At 53.0% G+C, this 19375-nt stretch overlaps 2 protein-coding genes and 1 pseudogene across 3 annotated transcripts in view; 2 read left to right on the forward strand and 1 right to left on the reverse strand.

Moving 5' to 3' along the window:
* LOC309859846 (phosphatidylinositol 3,4,5-trisphosphate 3-phosphatase and dual-specificity protein phosphatase PTEN-like) overlaps positions 1 to 19375 on the reverse strand; it is a 107917-nt pseudogene that overhangs the window by 85242 nt on the left and 3300 nt on the right. The gene's annotated exons all lie outside the window — the stretch shown is intronic.
* On the forward strand, positions 239 to 12574 carry LOC309859857 (uncharacterized protein). Its single transcript, XM_082721073.1, has 8 exons — positions 239 to 2674; positions 4598 to 4732; positions 6264 to 6334; positions 6799 to 6823; positions 8602 to 8675; positions 9375 to 10847; positions 11306 to 11330; positions 11832 to 12574. The coding sequence occupies exons 1-6, from the start codon at positions 2647 to 2649 to the stop codon at positions 9726 to 9728; spliced, it is 687 nt and encodes a 228-aa protein (XP_082577199.1). The 5' UTR covers positions 239 to 2646; the 3' UTR covers positions 9729 to 10847; positions 11306 to 11330; positions 11832 to 12574.
* Positions 16046 to 19055, forward strand: LOC309859345 (uncharacterized protein; the record flags this gene model as incomplete). Its single annotated transcript, XM_082719989.1, has 3 exons — positions 16046 to 16899; positions 17286 to 17362; positions 18571 to 19055. Exons 1-3 carry the CDS (start codon positions 16871 to 16873, stop codon positions 19053 to 19055), a joined length of 591 nt encoding a protein of 196 aa, XP_082576115.1. The 5' UTR covers positions 16046 to 16870.

Here is a 19375-nt window from a genome sequence, read left to right on the forward strand (position 1 = left end):
GAAGATGTGTTCTGGCGTGCCTACCTTTGTACTTGGTTGGAGGAGAAAGCATGGCAGACATTCCTCAACAGTGTGATAAATTACCGGCATCCCATCATGTGCCTACATGCCATAAAGAACACTCCTATCTTGAGAATCTGAAAACCAATAAAACCATATCACTGTTCTCAAGGAGCATATAATCTGACAGACACAAGCATGATGCATCCAACTACTATGTAGCATGAAATCCTACTATAGTAAAACAGGTGCAAAGTAGAGTGAGATTACAGAGGGGAGAAAAGTTCTATTCCTGCTATTAGGGCAGGTTTCACTGATAACACAGTATCATTCATGAGCCTGGGCCAAGAGCATAACCACGCACACTTCTAAAATATGGAGTTAAGGGGCACCAGTTGGTTAAGTGTTTGCCTTTGGCTCCGGTCATGATTTCAGGGTCCTGGGATCGAGCCCCATGTCAGGCTCCCTGCTCAGTGGGGAGTCTGCTTTGCGCTCTCCCCCTGCGTGTATGTGTTCTCTCTCTCTGTCAAAGGAATAAAAATCTTTTTAAAATGTAGTTAAAGGAGTCAGTGAACACACAGGAAAGGACTGCTGGGACTATGTTCACATAAAGAGCTACAGTCGTCTTCAGGGAAAATGCTATTTAATAATTCTGATCATAACTCCTGTAGGACGGGGTGTCCAAAATGTTTGGTTACTGTTCCATGTAGAAAACCTTTTTCTTTCTTTCTTTCTTTCTTTCTTTCTTTTTTTTTTTTTTTTTTTTAGGAAACCCTTTTTTATAAACAGTAAACTTACAATGTCAATTTATATATTAAATTCCATTATTGTTATTTTTCCTAAGTCACTTTTCTTTTTTCAGATGAATATATTTGGCATGTAACATTGTATAACTCTGATAGGCTTATATACTGTAACAATTGCCAATGTAGCTATATTTATTGTATTACATAATTACAGCACATTAGTGTGTATATCCATTTCACTGTATACTAGATTTCTTCATTCTTCTCTTTATGGATTACAATAAATCTAGGGAGATACCCAAGTATTTTCTTCCCATAACTGAACTGACTGTCTTATACAGTTCATAGCTTTTATACCACCCATTTATAAAATGACCACTGTGGAAAATACAGCAAGAAGAAACAGAGACATATCATTCCCAGGTTATCAAAACAAACAGCTAATCAATGTTCATGTCATACACTAAAAATTGGTTACTAGGAAAAACAAGACTATTTTCCAGAAATGTATAAGGTATTATTGAGAAAACAAAAAACAAAGAATACCTAAGTAAATGAATACACTATATTCATGGCTTGGACAACTTAATATTACAAAAATATCTCATTTCTCCACAAATTGGCCTATAGATTCAAGACAATCAGAATTAAAATCTTAGCAGATATTTTTGTGGAAACTGATAACTTTACTCTCAGACTTACATAGAAACTTGAATGGCCAAGAATAACCAAAACTACCTTGGAAAACAGAATGGATAAACTCACACTAATTATATAGGCAGAATCTAAGATGACGACCTCCAATGGATCCAACAACGTGACATGAACTCCTCTTAAATGGAAGAGACTTAAGTCCCTGTGATTGTGATACATTCTACGGCAAAACAGATTTTGCAAGTATAAATGAGATCCTTTAATCAGTTGACTTTGGTCTAAAAGGAAGATTTACTTGGGTGGGCCTGACCTAATCATGTGAGTCTTTTATTAATTTATCTTAAATATTTTATTTATTTATTTGAGAGAGAGAGAGAGAGAGAAAGAGAGCGCATGAGCACACGAGCAGGGTGAGGGGCAAGGAGCCCAACATGGGACTTGATCTCAGGACCCCAGGATTATGACCTGAGCCAAAGGCAGACACTTAACCAACTGAGCCACCCAGGCGTCCCACATGTGAGTCTTTTAAGGAACGTAAGATATCAGAGACCCTTCTTCTGACCTCAAAGAAGAAACAAGCTACTGTGACTCCTACGGCTGTCCAGAAATAAATTCTGCCACATATGTACAGATGGGAACCCAACCAAGCCTTAGATAAGGAGTCCCAAGCAACACCTTGATTGCAGCATTAATGCCTAAGAAACTTAGTTAACCTACTCCTAACTCATTCTCGTCTATACATATGAGCCATATGAGCAGGGAGCCTGATGCTAGGATTGATCCCAGACTCCAAGAGCAGGACCTGAGCCGATGGCCAATACTTAACCCACTGAGCCACCCAAGAACTCCTGGAGAGACTTTGTGAAACAATCTCGTATAAATAGGAGTTTTCCAGAGTAGCAGATAGGATAATGAACATTTCAGTCTCCTAGGTGCCCTCAGGAGTATCCTTTTTTTAATGTCCAAAAATGCAGGTAGTTAACGTACAGCGCAGTATTGCATTCTGCAGCACAACTCAGGGACTCATCACTTCTCTCCACCACTCAGAGCTGACCACAACAAGTGCCTTAATTGCCCATCATCCATCGACCCCTCCCTGACCCCCTTCCCTCCATGACACCCTCAGAGTTCTGTCATGAGCCATCGCCACGGTGACCTGATGACACGCATCCAACGTTCCATTTCAACTGTCACTCTGTGAGCCGAGCCCCTGGCGGTTGGGTGAACAGGACTAACAGTCCCCACGATGGGGAACCTTAACTGCTGTTGTATAGGTAGGTGCCTATCGATTTTCTCAATTCTCTTCTCTGGAGCTGGCTGTCTCCCTTTCACAGAGATCGGCTTCTTCTCTTTGGCTTTTCCTCTCCACCCTCTGATTCCCCCTCCCGGTTGGATGCCTGTGTTTGTTCGTTTGTCTGGGTGATTTCATTGGGATTTCGTGGGGAAGCTGCGTTCCTTAAAGCGCTTCGATGTTCAGAAAACCGTACTCTTTTTGAATGCCCATTTCGGACACAGTCCTACAGGGACAACACACAGGTCACACGCCACACTGCTGTCCCTGCATCAGGAGAATCTTGGTGCGACCCAGGCACCACATTTGAGGGGAACGAATTGCCGGTCTCCTCTTCCCGATGGACATGACAAAATCGGAGAGGAAAGGTCAGAGGTCGAAATGCAGCTGTTCTTAGAAGGAGAGACACTGGAGGATAGCGGGGTGGTCTCATGGGTTGATGTGCAGGGTTTCCCGGGCCGTCTGCTTGATGCCTGGGAGTGCACGGGAACGGGCTGTGCCACCGGGTGGGTGAACAGAACACACGGCAGCTGCACAGTGGACTGTCTGCTGCTCTCAAAGGTACTGCTGGGCTGGGTTCTCCAGGCCCAGCCTAGGGAGGGAGACAGGAGACTGTCTGCTAAACCTACAGTCTCCAGAGGGGATCAAGAGACCTGAGAGTAGACAGGGGATGCTGGCAAAGAATGAGAGAGCAGGGAGGGACTCACGCCAGCCAGGGTAGCCTCACTTCCATCCAGCCTCCTCAGAGCAGTCCGCACGGCAAGAGCGGGCCACTCAGCATCATCCGTCTCCTTCCTGAAACCAACCACTCCCAGCCCACATGGCCACCTACATGTCCGTTTGTACCCATCGACTGCTCCTCGGGACTGGCGAGCTCAAGGCAAGCGAGTTCTCAGCCAGGTCCTATGCGACTGTTGGGAGTTTGAATCAGCTTGGGAGCCAAGCAGAACCCCAGGAGCCTGGGCTTCAACTGGCCTTCAGGACGGCCTTGGGCGACTGGGCTGACCTTGCAGAGAGGTGAGGGAACGTGGCTCAAGCTACCCGTTCCTGGTCCTTCACTAGGGCCCCACTGGGCAGAAACCACCACTTAGTTGATGTCAGGGCCCCAAACACAGAGGTGAGTGAGGACTGAAGCTGGTCTCGTGGCCCTCGCTCTCCCCTACAGACACAGTGGCACAGAGGGATTTGAGACTGTGAGGGCAGCTCTTGGTTCAGGGCTTCAGAACCTTTTAGCAGGGGCCGTGGGTTGGTGTCAGGGGTTCGGGGATCTCCGGCCACAGGGAAACGACGACTTTCCTGTCCCAGATCCATCCTTCATCAGGGTGGCAACTCTGGACGGACCCTTCGGCACCCTATATTTCAGGGCCCTCCACTGTCCTCCACTGTGGCTTCAGCCACAGCCAGCTGTCTAGCTGAGTCCCTAGGTGGTCCCTTCCTCAACACCTGCCGAGCGGCTGGGAAGCATCCAGTCCTCCCCTAGGTCCCAGGCACTCCTTGGACTCAATCACTTGGGACACCGTGGTGGCACACTAACGTCTACGCCGGAGGGCAGGGAAACAGGGCACAGAGGGTTCTGGGGAACACTCTCGGGTAGGTGTGGCTGCTCAGTGGATGTGACCGAGGCTATCACGCGTGCTCACGGTGCTCTGTTGCGCGCTTTTCTGTCCTGTCTCTGCTCCATACAAGCCGTTGCCCACGGAACCTGTGGGTGTGGGAGGGGGCGGAATTCAGAGCACAGCACATGGTGACCCCTTCCTAAGTCCCACCTGGAGGGAGGAATGCCTGCTGGGCAGCTGGCGAGTAGGGGCAGGAGACGGATGGACTAGAAGGAAAGGACTTCCAATCCCCCTGTGGGCTCCTGACGACAAGGTGCCGACACTGTTCTCTATTTCTGTGTGTCTCCCAGAAATCTGTGGGGAGTGTCTCCTGGAGGATGTGGAGACGCCCCCACCCACGCCGCCCCCTCCACAATGCCACAGCAAGAAGAGAGTCCGGTTCTCCCTCCACAATGAGGTCTTCACCATTGAGGACCCCGAGGAAGGTACCTTGGGGATTGACTCATTACGTTGATTAGAGACGCATTCTGTCATTCAGTAGCACAGACATAACCGAAGCTTTTAAAACTGCTGAGACACATTGTCCTCTGATTTCACTTGTAGCCATTTCCCTCTATGCCGTCCGTCCATCCCCTTTTAAGTCCACAAGTCACGATGAGATCCTCATTCAAACTGGATCCAAGGGGCACAGGAAAAAAGTGTCTACTAGCTGAAGGGATGGATCTTAGGTCTTTCTGGAACACACAGGTCCCTATAGGTCTCCCCCGGAAACATGGTTCTTAGATGTGTAGGAAGGAAGAGACTATGTTTTTTGCCAGGAACGCTGAACAGAAAAATGGAACAGAATACGACAGGAGGTTTCACGATGTCCCCCCTTCACTTCTGCCCATTAGCCACATCTTACATGGGTGTGCTACGTATCTTCAAAGGAACAGAACGACCTCACCACATTTGGGGAACTCAAGTACCCAGTACATTCCACGTGGTTACCATTCTACAAATGGGGCCAATGCATTCGGTGATGTCTTCTCATTCTGGAAACAGACAGAAATCTGCGCACTAATGTCTCACACAGTTGGGTTCCCAATAGCCCCAGAGAGGCACCGCCCCCAAATCCATCACGGGAGGAAAGAACACATTCAGAGGCATCCATACACATCATAGAGTGCAATTCAGGCGTAAGAAGAAACTAAGGTTTCCAATATTTTACGAAACAGATGGAACCTGGAAACTTAACACACATTTTGAAAGCAAGCACACAAGGAAAGATGTACATTACACGATCCCAGGCTTTGAGGACACTCCAGTAGGGACATTCCTAGACCCAGAAAGTGGAAGGGACAGTGGAGGGAGGAAACGGGGAGGGCCGGTCATGTCCTCACAGATACAGAGGTGCCATGAGATAGGATGGCAACGTTTTCCCTGTAGATGGCAGTGCGGTCTACAAAGCATCACGGATGTCAGCAGGGTCACTGAACGGACACGCACTAAAAATATAACCCGTCCCCAGTACTTAGATTCCATCACCGAAAAACCCACTACTCCAAGGCACGATAGAGGAGCGATAGGGTCACACAGCAGAGGTGCAGGGGAGACAGCTGAACAGGCCCCATGACCAGCTGAAGAAGTGGCAAGCTGGCTTGGCTTCACAGTGGGCAGGAGGGCTCAGGGGACTGCGCCCTGAAACCCAGGGTGCCTTGAGTGTTTCCCAGACAGATGCTGAGAGTTCCCACTGATGACATCCCCTCGGTTAGAAAGCCAAGGCCCCATTTCCCTTTTCCATCCTGCTCCCCTCCTCTGTGTTTCTGTGTACACCACTGCGTTCTGCGTACACCACTGTGTACTGCGTCCACCACTTTGTCCACCACTGTTGGCCCACTGGGAAGTCAGGCCTTGCTTGGTCACCCTTCACGTCCATTCCCTCTGGCACCGCATGCATATCCAGCAGACTTAACTCCCCAAGTCATTCCTGAGTAGCACAGCCAATGTCCTGACAGCTCCTCTCTGTTCTCCTAGACCCTGTGGAGGGCCAGTCCAAGGACCTTCCTAGGAGCTGGACAAAAGAAGGTCCCCCAACTCTCCCTGAGGTAAGCTCGCCTCTCTGATTTCTCAGAGACACAAATGGTGCTTCCTTGATTTCTTCCATCAGTGGAGTTTGATGAACATCTGGCACTTTACCTCCCAGGGGAAGGGGGCAGCAGTCTCCCCTCGTGGAGGAATGCTGGGACTGACCTCTTACACACATAGACCCAAAAAGGGTGAGGACACAGGACAGCCTCAGTTACAAACTCCATGGGATCAAACACCTTCTTCAGCAGAAAAGGTTTCTCCTTGAAAGAGAATGTTCTGTCTGTTGATCAGAATGGACTTCGGAGATTGAATGATGCTCCAGCATCATTCAAATGGTCCACTTGAACTCAGGTGGGAGGACATGGACTCAACCACCGGACCTCTTCCAATTAACTGCCTGAAGTCCTCCCCAAACCAAAGAGCTGGCCCAACAGGACAGGATGCTGGGATCCTCACTGTATTTCCTTTTCCCCAATCGCAGGTAGACGCTGGGAGCAAGGACAGCTGTACGTATTTAAGACCATCGGGCTCTGGGACGAAATCTAGAGTACAAAGAAGCCTGCCCCCTGATTCTGGGTTCTAACAAGGAACGGGGGTTGGGGGATACTGACTGAGACTGTCCGGTGAGGCACGGTCACCACATCAAACAGGGCCTGGAAGAACTCGTACATAGGGAAGGGGTGATCTGTGTGCACGTGGGATGAAGGCCCTGTGTGCGTGGGGGTGTGCGTGGGGGTGTGTGTGTGTGTGTCCCCATGCATTATGCTTGTGAACACGATTGTGTGCCTTTACCAGGAGATCTTTCTCACACTTCCACCACAATTACAGTGTCCCTCTTCCAATACACACTCATCACCCTGGCACACTTTACATACTCCTTCCCCTACTCCCCACAGCTGTACCTGGAGGACATTTCCCTCTGATTTCCTGGGGCGGGCATCGTGCGGAGATGAAGGGTCCAAACCCTTGACCTCCTACTTGGAAAGCCATGATTGGAGCTCAGGTTCCAATCTGAAAGTTGCTCTGGCCTACCCACCTCTGTTAGTCCCTCAGCCAGGGCGTCATGATGTACCATGGGTGCTAGCTAGCAAAGGGCCATCAGCATCTGTGCACACAGCCAAATACCTAGATTCTATGATGGTCCCCGACAGGACCCAACATGACACAGTGGCTTCCATGGACACAGAAGCCAGGGCAAGCTTAGAAGCCCACCTTAAAGATTACAGGCTGGTCCCTGGAGTCAAGTGCACAGAGAAAAGCCATATCTTCCTGCTCAAGCCCACATGGCTGGAAAGCGTGTGGACCCGTGGAGGACAGAACAGGGCAACATGGTCATAGCCGGTCTCAGTGTGTACACACAACCGACCAATGGCAGAAAAGCATCACGGAGGGAATTGACTGTACTTGATAAGATTTCCCTGAGCCACAGGAAGGTTCAAATTCTCTAAGCACACACTCAAACACCACTGGCCAATAGGAAATCAAGGTGAAGCTTGGGTGGAAGCTTTGGACCCAACATCCCCGGAGCAAATCTCCTGCAAAGCAGGCCTACAGCCGATCAGCACACATTCTCAGACTCTGTGTAAGCAACTTCCCACTGGTCAGAACACCTGGGAGGGTTCGGACAGCCACTGTCCTCAGGGGAAACACACACACACACACACACACACACGGGACAGCTCAAGAACAGTGGAAGGAATCTATCACACTCATCGACGGTGCCGGCTGTTTACGGTAGCTAAGATGTCCCTGCTCTCCAGTGTTGCACATGGCATTTTCTGAAGACAAAGGATGAGTGAAGCAAACTACTAGGCTCCTTTCCTGAGGGTTGAATGCAGCCCGGCAAGCAAGGCTGCTTTTTATGCTGTGCAAGATCTTACACAGACGTGATGCATATAGTCGCAGCAGGTGGGGATCTTGGGCCCAGAGCTGATGTCCAAAGCAGCAGCGTGGGACACCTTAGTGGCATGTCAGTCAGGAGAGGTTATGGGACGCGGTCTTCACACAGAAGCCAGGTTAGGCTTCCCATATCCTGGACTGGCTATTTGGCTTTGATCGGGCTCACTTTAGCTAGAAAGACAAGAACCCTCTTCGCGTTTCCTCCCTGCTCCTCTCCCGTCCCTTCCCCTCTGCACCAAGGACAAGGCCCGGAAGCAGTGCGGCCCATACCTCCTAGGCGCCCCAGCACGTGCACACTCCCCTCCTGTCCTCATCCATTCAAACTCCCCGCCTACTTCCTGAGCAGCCTCACCAGTGTCCTCATGGTGCCTCTGTATCCTCCTAGCTCTCCACGATGACCTGATGGAAGAACTACTACCCACTTTGAGGGCCGAGGAGGAAACTCTGACTCTCCCTCAGGTAAACTCATTGTTCCTCAAGATTTTGTTTATTTGAAAGACAGAAAGACAGAGAAGGGGAGAGAGAGACAGATAGACAGAGAGTGCACGAGAGCGCAAGCAGGGGGAGTAGCAGAGGGAGAGGAAGAAGCAGGCTCCCCTTTCGAGCAGGGTGCCCAATGTGGGCCTCCATCCCAGGACCCTAGGATCAGGTCCTGAGCTGAAGGCAGAAGCTTCATGTCTGAGCCGCTCAGTCACCTCTCTAAAGTCATTTTGTGCTTCTGAGGGATAGCCAGTGTTTGATTTCTCTTTCCACGAAGTGTCTCAGCATGGACATGCCAGAGGGGAGAGACCATGTCCTTGGTGCTGAGAGCCTGCCGTGAGTTTATACCATTAACGGACAGCAAATTGAGACGGGCACCACCATTGCTTAGGCAGTGGATGGTCGTGAGCATTTTCCACCAGGTCGTTCTGTCTATGGGAAATGGCTTTGGAATGAGTGGCTGACGAAAATGGATGGGGGAATTTTGACATAACATGCCGGAGCCAAGGACAAGGGGGTCATTATCGGGAGGTCATTTCCTCCTCCTCTGGAAAATAGACTCAATGACCACATCGCATATAGCTTGCTTACGACACACACCAAGGGCACAGAGATGTGTGCACACGGTGTGCACAGGGTGCGGGGATCCTCACTGGGTTTCCCTTTCTCCAACTGCAGGAGGCGGCGACTGGATACACCCCATATGCTTATACCCCCATCACTCCCCTTAGGGGGACAGATCTAACTCAACAAGGTAGGGTTTTCTCTCCTCCTTTGGTCTGGAGAGCTTCCCCCCTTCTGAGTTCCTCCCGGGAACAGAGGCTGGGGCGGACTGAACAAACGGAGTGTCCTGCAGAAACCCAGGACCCTGTGCTACAGTCCCTGCAAACCAGTAGGTCATTAGGGTGGTGTGCTTGGCACGTCGGAGGGTTGGGGCTCGCTTTCGCGTGGGTCGATGCGACGGGACCAGGCATGTGGGTGTGTGGACTGCGTGCGTTTCACCAGAAGACATCTCCCACTGAATGGACTTGAGGACACGGGTCAAAGTTTCAAAGCCAAACCTCCTTCATCCCCGCTGCAGACACCCCGCTAGGACACCACATTCCTCGCTGACCACAGCTCCACCTGGAGGGTTGCTCAGGATTCCCTTTCCTCAGACAGGGATGGGGAGAAAAGGGGCCCACATCTGTCCTAGCTCGGGACGTTTCTCAGACAGGGTCAAAACACAAAGGAATCAGAAGCTACTTTAGTCGACCCAAACATCACCACCAGCCTTACAAAAACGCTCCCATCTTGAATGCACATAGAGGGAAGGCTCACTGGAAAATGGCAATGGCCAGGAAAGCTTCATCATTAGCTTGGGGCCCAATCCGACTTCCTGACAATATGCTAGATGACCAGGTTAGAGAGTGCCCTTCTCTCGCCTGGCCTCCGCTCTCTCGTGAACTTGCCGGATCCTGACTGGGGGAGCTGGGTCCTGGGAAACTGGGTCCCCCGGACTCCCAAGGACACACCCACAGGCCACAGGAAAGGAAAGACTGGGAAGAATCAGCACTTTGCGGATGGGGACTCTGTTGGAATGGTCAGATGTCAGTACGTAAAAATCCTGGGTCTTTGGTTTTCCTGACCCTGCATGACTCAGGGACAAATAGAAACCTATAGGGTACTTGTGCTTGCATTGAATGCAACCCTGCCACACAGTGTCCTTCTGCAGAAATACAATCTCCTAGAAGAGGCGAGAGGTAGGTGGGAGCAGCCAAGAAACGGTCTTGACAATGACCATGACACAGTCGCTGGTTGGAGGATCTTGCCTGTCAGTACGGGAACGTGTCTCTTAGTGTTTACCCTTTCTATTTGAAGAGGTCACCCTGATTCCACTCCCTGTAGCTCGAGTTCAGAGTCAATATTTCTCCCTCCGTTCCTGCTCCTTGCCCTGACCTCTCTCGATGCAGCAGCAGCTTGCTCAGTCCATACCCACGCCATACACTCCCGGTCACGCCCAACCCATGCGAAACTCCCTGAGCTCTTCCTGCCGAGCCCCACCAGTGGACTGACCATTCTGTGGATCTCTCCCTAGCTTGGCTGGATGGACAGGCGGGTGAACGTTCAACAGGAAAGAAAGAGGAAGACGCCCCGTTTTACACCAGAGTGGTACGCTGGCCTTTCTTTGGGGGAGACACAAAACTCTTCTGGCTTTTTAAATCAAGGTCACATAAAAAAAAACCTCAGCATGCACTATTGACAGGGTAGGGAGAAGTTTGAGAGAGAATCTGTTACCAAATGCGACCTAACCCCGAAGGCATTGCAGGGGGGCTGGGACAACCACAGCATGATCACCTACCATCTGGAGGGCAGGGAGCTTTGGTACGGGTAGTAGCTATTCCTCCTTACCACCTATTTTGTCCAGTGGGACCTGGAATGTGGGACCTCTAGGAAGACTGGGTGCATCTGCGGAGGACTCATTTTGCTCTCGTCACACATTGGAGCTCACGGGCCTCTAGCACACTTCCGCATCGGGCTTCCTCCCATCCCCCAGGGAACAAAAGAGCCATGCAAACAGGACAAAGCCTGATTTGATGTTCATACTGTTCTCTTTTCTGAAATCACAGGTGTCCCTGCTGGAAGAGGATGGCGGTAAGTATTCTGTACTCTAGAGTCACTCACTTGTTTGCAACAACCTGGAAAAGGGCAAAGGTCGGGGCTTCCTCACAGGCTCCACCACGAGAACCACCCTGATTCCAGGTCCGGCGGGACTGAGAGGAAGGGTCGGAGTAACAGAAAGGGATTTTCTGGGGAAAGACCCGTGGCCTCATGGCCCTGTCCCCAGAAACTACTGCGCTGCTCTTAGGTGGTGCAGGTTTGGGGGCAGGCAGTAGGTGTGCCTTGGAGATGGACTATTTCACAGCCAACCTAGGCCCTGTAGCTCCAACAGGAGCCAGAGTTTCTATTCACATCCCTGCTCCTCTCCAGGACCTTTCATCCTCCATCCAGGAAGGGCCCACTGCAGCTCAGTCCATACTGATGAGCTCCCCACTTCCACACACTTGTCCACACGTGCACGCCAAGCAAAGCTCCCCGAGCGATTCCCGAAGAGTCCCATCGGGGTCCCGACACTCTCTGTGTGTATCCACCTAGATCCCCTCGATAGTCTGTTTGATAACCTTGACGTGGACAGCACAGAAGGAGAGGTCCCATTTTTCACCAAGGTGGTAAGTTAGCCTTCCTTCAGGTGAGGTACAGCATCCCTTGTTTCTCTGATACTCGCAATCAGATCCGAACACCTCAGCACGTACAATGTCCTTGGTGGGGAGATTATTGAGGGAGCGACTCTTAGCCAGGGACACCCCATTTCAAAGACCCTGAAGGAAACAGCAGGTTCGGTTACAATCCACAGGGTCCTTAGCTTTTTCACGGGTGCTACTAACACCGCCGTGCCACCTAATGGACCCAGGGCATGCGACCTCTAGGTGGATTCCATATCACTGCCCATGACCCTGCCCATCACCAAGAGACCAAAAGAGCTGTGCACACAGGACCAGGCAGGACTTGATGTTCATCATGTTTTCTTTTCTGAAATCACAGGTGGCCCTGCTGGAAAAGGAGCATGGTAAGTATGCTGTCCTCTAGAGTCACTCATTGCTTTGGAGCAACCTGGACAATGGGCAAGGTGGGGCCTCCTTGCAGGCTCCATCTTGAGAGCTACCCAGAATCCAGATCCTGTTGCAACGAGACTAAGGGTCATGTTCCGGACCGAGACCCGAGGCCTCGTGACCCTGGCCCTGGAAGCTAACGTGCTGCTCTTAGGTGCTGTAGGATCGGGTGCTGGGCACAAGGTCTGTTTCCATGGGAATCCATGTGCTGTGATTCGCAGGGTTGGTGTGTGTGTGTGTCAGGTGGATGAATGCTGCGCTCTCGAACGTGTCTGGTCCCCTCAAAATGGCGATCTCAGGGATGTTTCCCATCACTGTCACGTCATGAACATCCATTCATGGGAAAACTCTTCAACACCTACAATTGAAAGAGGTGTTCTTTCCTTGCAAATACACATCAATTCCCCCAGAAAACAAATCCTGTCACTAACTAAAAAGGGCTAGACTGTGCCCCAAAGACACAAGTGTGTCTTTTCCAATCCCTGTTACTGAGTCAGTGTCCATGGTGCTCTCCCGCCAAGCTAGGTCTCGGGCAAGAATGGTCACAGCACCTCCCTCTTGACACTGCACTCACACACACACATCTCTGCATCAGAGGCCCCACGATGCGTCTTCCCAACCTCATCGGAAACACTGAGTGCGGGGACACACTTCCTCCCTTCTGCAGGTGGCTTCCGGGGCAGCCGCGTACAACAGCCCGTTTGGGGATGACCCGCACAAAGGGGTAGTGGCCAGGGAACAGATGGGGCCAATTCACTCCGTGTTTCTCCATGGAGATCTACCATTTCCCTGCAGATACTGTGTCTAAGAATGCAAGTGGCCTTCTCCCAGGGAAATCCCACACCCACCACTGGTCCTTGCTGGGGATCTTGGAGGTGGGTCCAAAAGGTGTCCTATCCAAGGGGGAATGAGGTGGTCTTCAAGGACTGAGCATCACTGGGGGCACCTGGGCCCCCTCCATGCAGGAACGAAGGGTGCTCTGTGCATCGCAAGGTGGCCAAAGAGAACCTCAAACCTCAACAGGGGTGACAGGACAATCATCACCCATTTCGCTGGCCATCTGTCCATGCAAGAGGGCCTTGTTAGATTCAGAAGGTTTGGGCCAAGAGACAACTCAAGGGAGTTCAGTGCCTGGGAATGGAAACAGAGCCAAATCAGGGTTTCAGGGTTCTTTGGCAGACAACAAGACTTTCTCTCATGAGAAACATGTATTGGAACAGAATCTGATTTTCCAACATCTCTTTTTCTCACTCGCATGCGCGGAATCCACGGGAGTACATTTCGCTGCTCTCCGAGGACACTCAACGGGCTTTTCCAGGGTAGTTGCACCAGTCTGCATTCCATGAATTGCATACAAAGTCTCTAATTTTCTGCCTCCTTCCAACATGGGTCCTGGGTTTGAATTCCTGGTTTGGGTCCTCGCCACCCTAACTGACAATGCCACAGCTCAGCATCCTTTGGATTCGCATTGACCTCATGATGCCTTACGTTGAGCATCTTTACGTACGATGTCTGTCTGACTGGCCGAGTCATTTGTTCCCTTTGCAGCACAGACTATTCCAGTCTTTTTCTCGATTCTTTCATTTGGTGAAATCCCGGTCTTCTTTTGTTTGGTTGGTTTTCTTTGTTGTTCTTCCTTTATGTCAGTGAACACACCTTTTCTGAAATAAGGATTGCCAAGGGTGTCTCCAATCTGTGGGCTGCCTTTTCACTCTGTTCACTGTTTCAGAAGAGGATGCTTTTCCTGGGCGGTCCTCTTGGGAAGCATCGTGATGCCAACATGAGCGCATTTCCTTGGGCATTTCTCTTCCGCTCCCAGGTGTCCCTGCCTATTTGTATGCCAGCACCCTCCTGTTGGCTCGGGGGAATCATCCAAGGTATTGGAAGGTCAGCTTCTAGAGACCCACCACCGACTTCTTCATATTCAGAAACGTCGTGGTTCGCTGTGTTCCTTTATGGTTCCCTTATCTATTCTAGCAGCTCTTCTGTCCCGAGAGCATCACATTGTATGCTTTAGATCAGTGCTGCACGGAATCCGCTCCCCATTTATTCTAGGAACTGGGGCTTCACCTTAATCTCTTCGGGTCCAAAGACCTCCAGCAGCACCTGGTGGGTGTGTGTGAGCCCAGGAACGTCTTCCCTTGATCAACATCCCTGTCAAGCCAGCCACTGATGCCCGAGCAATACACAGGAGAGCAGGCCTCCTCTCTCGCTCCTGGTTTGTGTCTAGTGCTGAGTGATCCAGGAAAGAGTCTGTCTAGAATCCATCATACACAGTCATTTATTATCTCAGCGCAGTACACGGAAATCATCAAGGGAACAAAAATGTCCAGTTGCTCACTCCCACTAGACACACGTCAAGAGTCCCATAACGACTGGAGTTTCTGATGGTTGCGCTGGGAGGGGACAGCGGTCATGGGCATGCAGAACTGACACTGAGGTGACTGCTGCAGCGTCCTGGTCTCATTAGAAGGCATGAAACTCCAATCCCTGTCTCCTCCAAGGGCTCCGGCTCCGCCAGCCCCGTGAACCTCTGAGAGCACTGCAGAAAGGTCAGGCAGATGCTGCACGGCCCAGAGACATCTCAACGCACCTGGGATGAAGGGATGAGGCGGTTTCTCTCCTAACGGCATTGCTCCTCTTTCAGTTCTTGCAGATCTACTGATAGAGAGCATCGAGGACTACATCTTCAGTGAGGACGAAATCTCTTCAGGTAGGGAATGGTACCGAGGAGGGGAACACTGGGACAGGGCTCCCGGGAACATGGGGTTGCCCCTGCCGCTCTGGAGAAGGAAGAAGATGGGTCAAAAACCACCTTTTTGAAAGGAAAGCGATGCTCTGGCACAGGCATGATTTGCTCATGTCACGTTCTCAGGATGAAAAGAACAGACGAGGTGTCCATGGGCCTTTAGTGTAGGCTGGGTTTGTCATCACCACTCGACTCCTTGCGTGGCTCCTTGAAGGATCTTTCCCATCAAAGCTGCTCGTGCCTCCCTTGGCCACTGCCACACGTCAAAGCTTGGCCTCTTTGCTCATGGCCTCTCAGGAATGGTGCACAAGAGATTCTGCATCATTCTTGGCACGGGCCCAGACCTAGTCATGCTCAGGACTTGGCGGCCCCAACCGCACTCTCCTGGGCAAGAGACACTACGCGACACTCCGTTCTGGTCTGAGCCAGGAGGTATAAGACAGGTCTAAATTCTCTCCCTCATAACCTCCACTACCAAACCATCCTGGTTCTCTCCAAGCTGCTGTACTTCAAGGGGACGCCCAGAGCTGCAGAAGGGAAAGCGTACTTCCCCTGGGTTCACTACACAGGCTCCCGTAAATCGGAGCTTCTGCCAGCCTTCACACCCCAGCCGAGTCTGACCTGGGGACGTGTTCCCAAGGGTGGGATGGCCCCATGCAGCTGCCTTGGAGAACCCCTGTCATGGGCCACGGTCCCCCGGGCCTGTGTGAAGGGGCTGCTGGACCTGCTTCACACACTTGCTGCCCCGGGTCCACTCTACCTCTCACTAGCTGGCGTCGAAGCATAGCACAGAGCCTCTTGGGAGCAGGGCCAGGGAGTCATGGTTCCTCTCACAAACCCACCTCGCTGGCCCACAGCCCTGGCCATGCTCCCCACTCCCTAGGCATGCCCAAACAGCAAACATTCCTCAGGCCTGCCCAGGGCCCTACACACAACCCGACCCCGTCCATTCCTGGCAAGCCTCAGCAGGAGCACTGGCAGGAATCCAGTGTTTCAGTAACCACACCGCTGGACGTTTTCCAGCCCTGAACAGCTGAGGGCGCCTGCACAATTTCCCATGCTCCTGTCTCCATTCAACCTCTGTAACACTTAGGGAAACAGAGGGTGTTGCGTTCCCTGAAACACGTCCCTGGGAAGGTCATCCCAGTCCCTGGGCAGACATGGGCTGTGGGGACGTGGTGGGTCATCTCTCCCGGCACTTCCCCAGCAATCCCAGACCCATGACAGCTGCTCCCAGCACAGACGGATCGGGGGATTGATTCCAGGGGACCCAGGATATCTCCTCTCTTTCCTTGGTGGCCCCCTCCTGGACAACAATAGGACTGGTGGAGCTTGGCAGGGGGAAGGACATGGAGCATCTCTAGGGGAGGAGATGGAGGAGGAGGAGGAGGAGGAGGAGGACGACGACGAAGGAGAGCAGGGAAGGACAGAAACAAGGACAGAGGAAGACAAAGTCCCGCAGAGGCAGTCTTAGGGACAGTGACAGCCTCCAGGGGGGAAAGGATCACACAGCCAGGCTTCCAGGTCTTGGAGAGAATCGGAGGTGGGAAGAGCAGGTGGGCAACCAGAGACCCCCCTGTACCCTGCGGAGATCAAACGACCAAGGCCAGGGAGGACTCGGAGCTAGGGACGCACCCCACTGAGGGCAGAGCCCAGCATCCCCAGAGCAGCAGGCCGTGGGTCGTCACCTGCACTAACTCCCCTTTGTTCTCTCTCAGGGCCAACCCCAGCACCCTTGCTGCTCCCAAACCCGAAGAAGGATTCCACAGAAGACGATGCCGATGGAAGAAGCCACCCTGCGCCTGTAATTCACTTCCACCTCCATCTCTTGGGCTTCCTCTCTCCTCTGTCCCTAAGTGCCTCCGCCCAGCTCTTCCCCTTTCCCTGCTTTGACGACGCCAACTCCGGAGGCCCTCGTCTCTGGCAGGCACTCGGGCTCTGCATGGGAACTGCTGCATGAAATCCCTGGGAAGCCCTCCTCACCCCTTTCCTACCATCACCCTGACCCCTCACCGCGGACTCTGGGAAGCAGCCCCGGACAGCAGAGCAGGGAGGAGGGCTGGGAATCGGCAGGGCACGGCTCACCCGGCTGGAGAGGCCTCGGGAAGGAAGGCTGGGCCTGGGTGTCCCCACTTGGTTCTCTGATGCCGGGGAGTCTGTGCTCATGCCCACTTCTGCTCTTGCTCTTAGCTCTCAAGAAACTTTCCTTCAGTGGACTTGGCGCAAACGACAAGGGAAGCAGAAGAAGAGGAGGACTCGGGAACGGGGTGAGTCGGGCAGGAAAAGGGGCCGGTGAACATGGATACACCTTTTCTATCATTGCCCCGTCCCTGTTGTGGGTACCTCAGCAAACAGCACAAAACCCGGGGTGCTGCCCTAGCCTCTGACCACAAAGAGGAGAGGAGAGGAAGATCCCAGTCCCTGCAGGCACTAGGAAGTCCTGAGAACATCCCACGGGGAACCTCCACCTGATCCCTGCAACTCCCTGTGGTGGTTGGGCGCTGTCGTCCAGGAGCTGCTGATCTTGGAGGAAGGGCCCTGGCTGCCTGGAGGGACTGGACCCCAGGCAGCCTAGGCACAGTGACCTTCTGGCAAAGGGCTCCACACCCCCCATTGAGCCCCTCCCTCTGCATGACCCAAACCTTGCCCTCCCACCCTGCAAAAGCCAGCAGACGGCTTGCTCCCGGACGACACTAGTCGCGAAGAGACAGTGGTGAGGTGGCCTCATCTCCCACTTCAGGCACGTGAGAAATGAGCAAACAAGACAGGCCCCCGGGCTCACAGGAGCAGGACAGCTCACCCCTCCCAGCGCTGCATCCCTGTGGGCGGGGAGTCAGGCCCGGTCTCCAGCTGAGTCATGTCCGCCAGCGACTCCCATACGATCTAACCAACACCTCCAGTCCCCCGAGCCTCCAAGATGCCTCGTGGGAGGTAGTGGGTCCCCTCATGGCACACTTTGCTTTGTGAGTTTCATACTCTAGAGACTCACCTCGATCCCTCAGTCGGCAGGGGAGACCCACCAGGGAAAGGCCACCCTGCCTACTCCCACCTTGCCCAACACCTGCCCACAGCCCGTGGACTGTGTGAACTCACTTCCCATGGGGGTCGGGAGCATGTCGTCTCTGCCACGCCACCTGCAACACTCAATGTGGGCAAAGGCTCCCCCCACAGAGAAGGGCACGTCCAGGGCTCTCAGAGAGGCTGGGGAAGGGACAGCCCAGCAGGAGGAGGACCCCGCCGTCATGGAGGAGGACGCTCAGGGAAGGGGCCTGAGGGACCCTGGCAGTGTAGCCTTCATTCAGCTCCAGGGGGCCCACGGGAAATTCCCCTTTCTTCAGGTCATGCATGGGTCTTGCAGGGAAACCTCTACCTCAACACCTCAGAAGACACGTCCCGCAAAACCCCACAGGCCTCTGGTAAGGCCCAGGCCACACGCCACTCGCTATCTCACACCACTCTACCCTTGTCTCCACAGCTGCACCAAAGGACAGTGTGCCCACCACCCCAAGGCACCAGAGGCTCCTGGGGTGCTCCGACAAAGGAAGCGAGGCGGGCCCTGGGGCCTCACTTGCTGCTCCGATTTGGGCCCGGAGGAGGATTCGGCGTGAACGTACAGGGAAACACGCCTGCAGGAACGGCTCTCTTACGCCTGACCTCCGTAGGCCAAAGAGAAGACTTCTGGGCAGCCCACCAGAGGACGGCACTGGAGCCCCGAGGACGAGACGAGAGGACCCTCTGAGTCGGCCGCCACACCCAGAGTTGGCTGCCCGGGCCCTGCCGATGACGGACACTTGGAACACGAGGAAACCACCTGGGCCCACAACAGTCCATTGTGTGGGGAGAGTGGGCCACCTGGGACTGGGCGGGACAGCAGCCTTCCCGTTGTCTCCCCTGTCTGCTGCAGGGGCTGTTCCTCCTCCCGCTGTCCCCTGCAGTCCCCGACAACCCTGCAGGGCATGACACATGCAGGACAAAGCGGCACTGCCAGGGCCCCTTGACCACCCTGGGATCGACTCGAGGGGCAACAGCCCTACCCCTGCTGGATTCCCCGAGGGTGCCACACCCGAACCGCCCCCGTCGCTTCGACGCACAGGACCGTGACCAATGCTGGGCTCAACACTGGCAGCAGCCCCACAAAACGGGCCCCACTCAGCCTGTGTGTTTGGCAGCAGCAAGAGGTTTAGGGAGGAGAGGCTCTCCCCTGCACTCAGCGGCCTCTTCCTTTTACAACTCAGACAGCAGAGGCCTCCCCCAGCTGGGCCTCTGCCACCTGACCAGGA

This window comes from Mustela nivalis, assembly GCF_964662115.1.
Source record: "Mustela nivalis genome assembly, chromosome: 2".
Taxonomy (NCBI): domain Eukaryota; kingdom Metazoa; phylum Chordata; class Mammalia; order Carnivora; family Mustelidae; genus Mustela; species Mustela nivalis.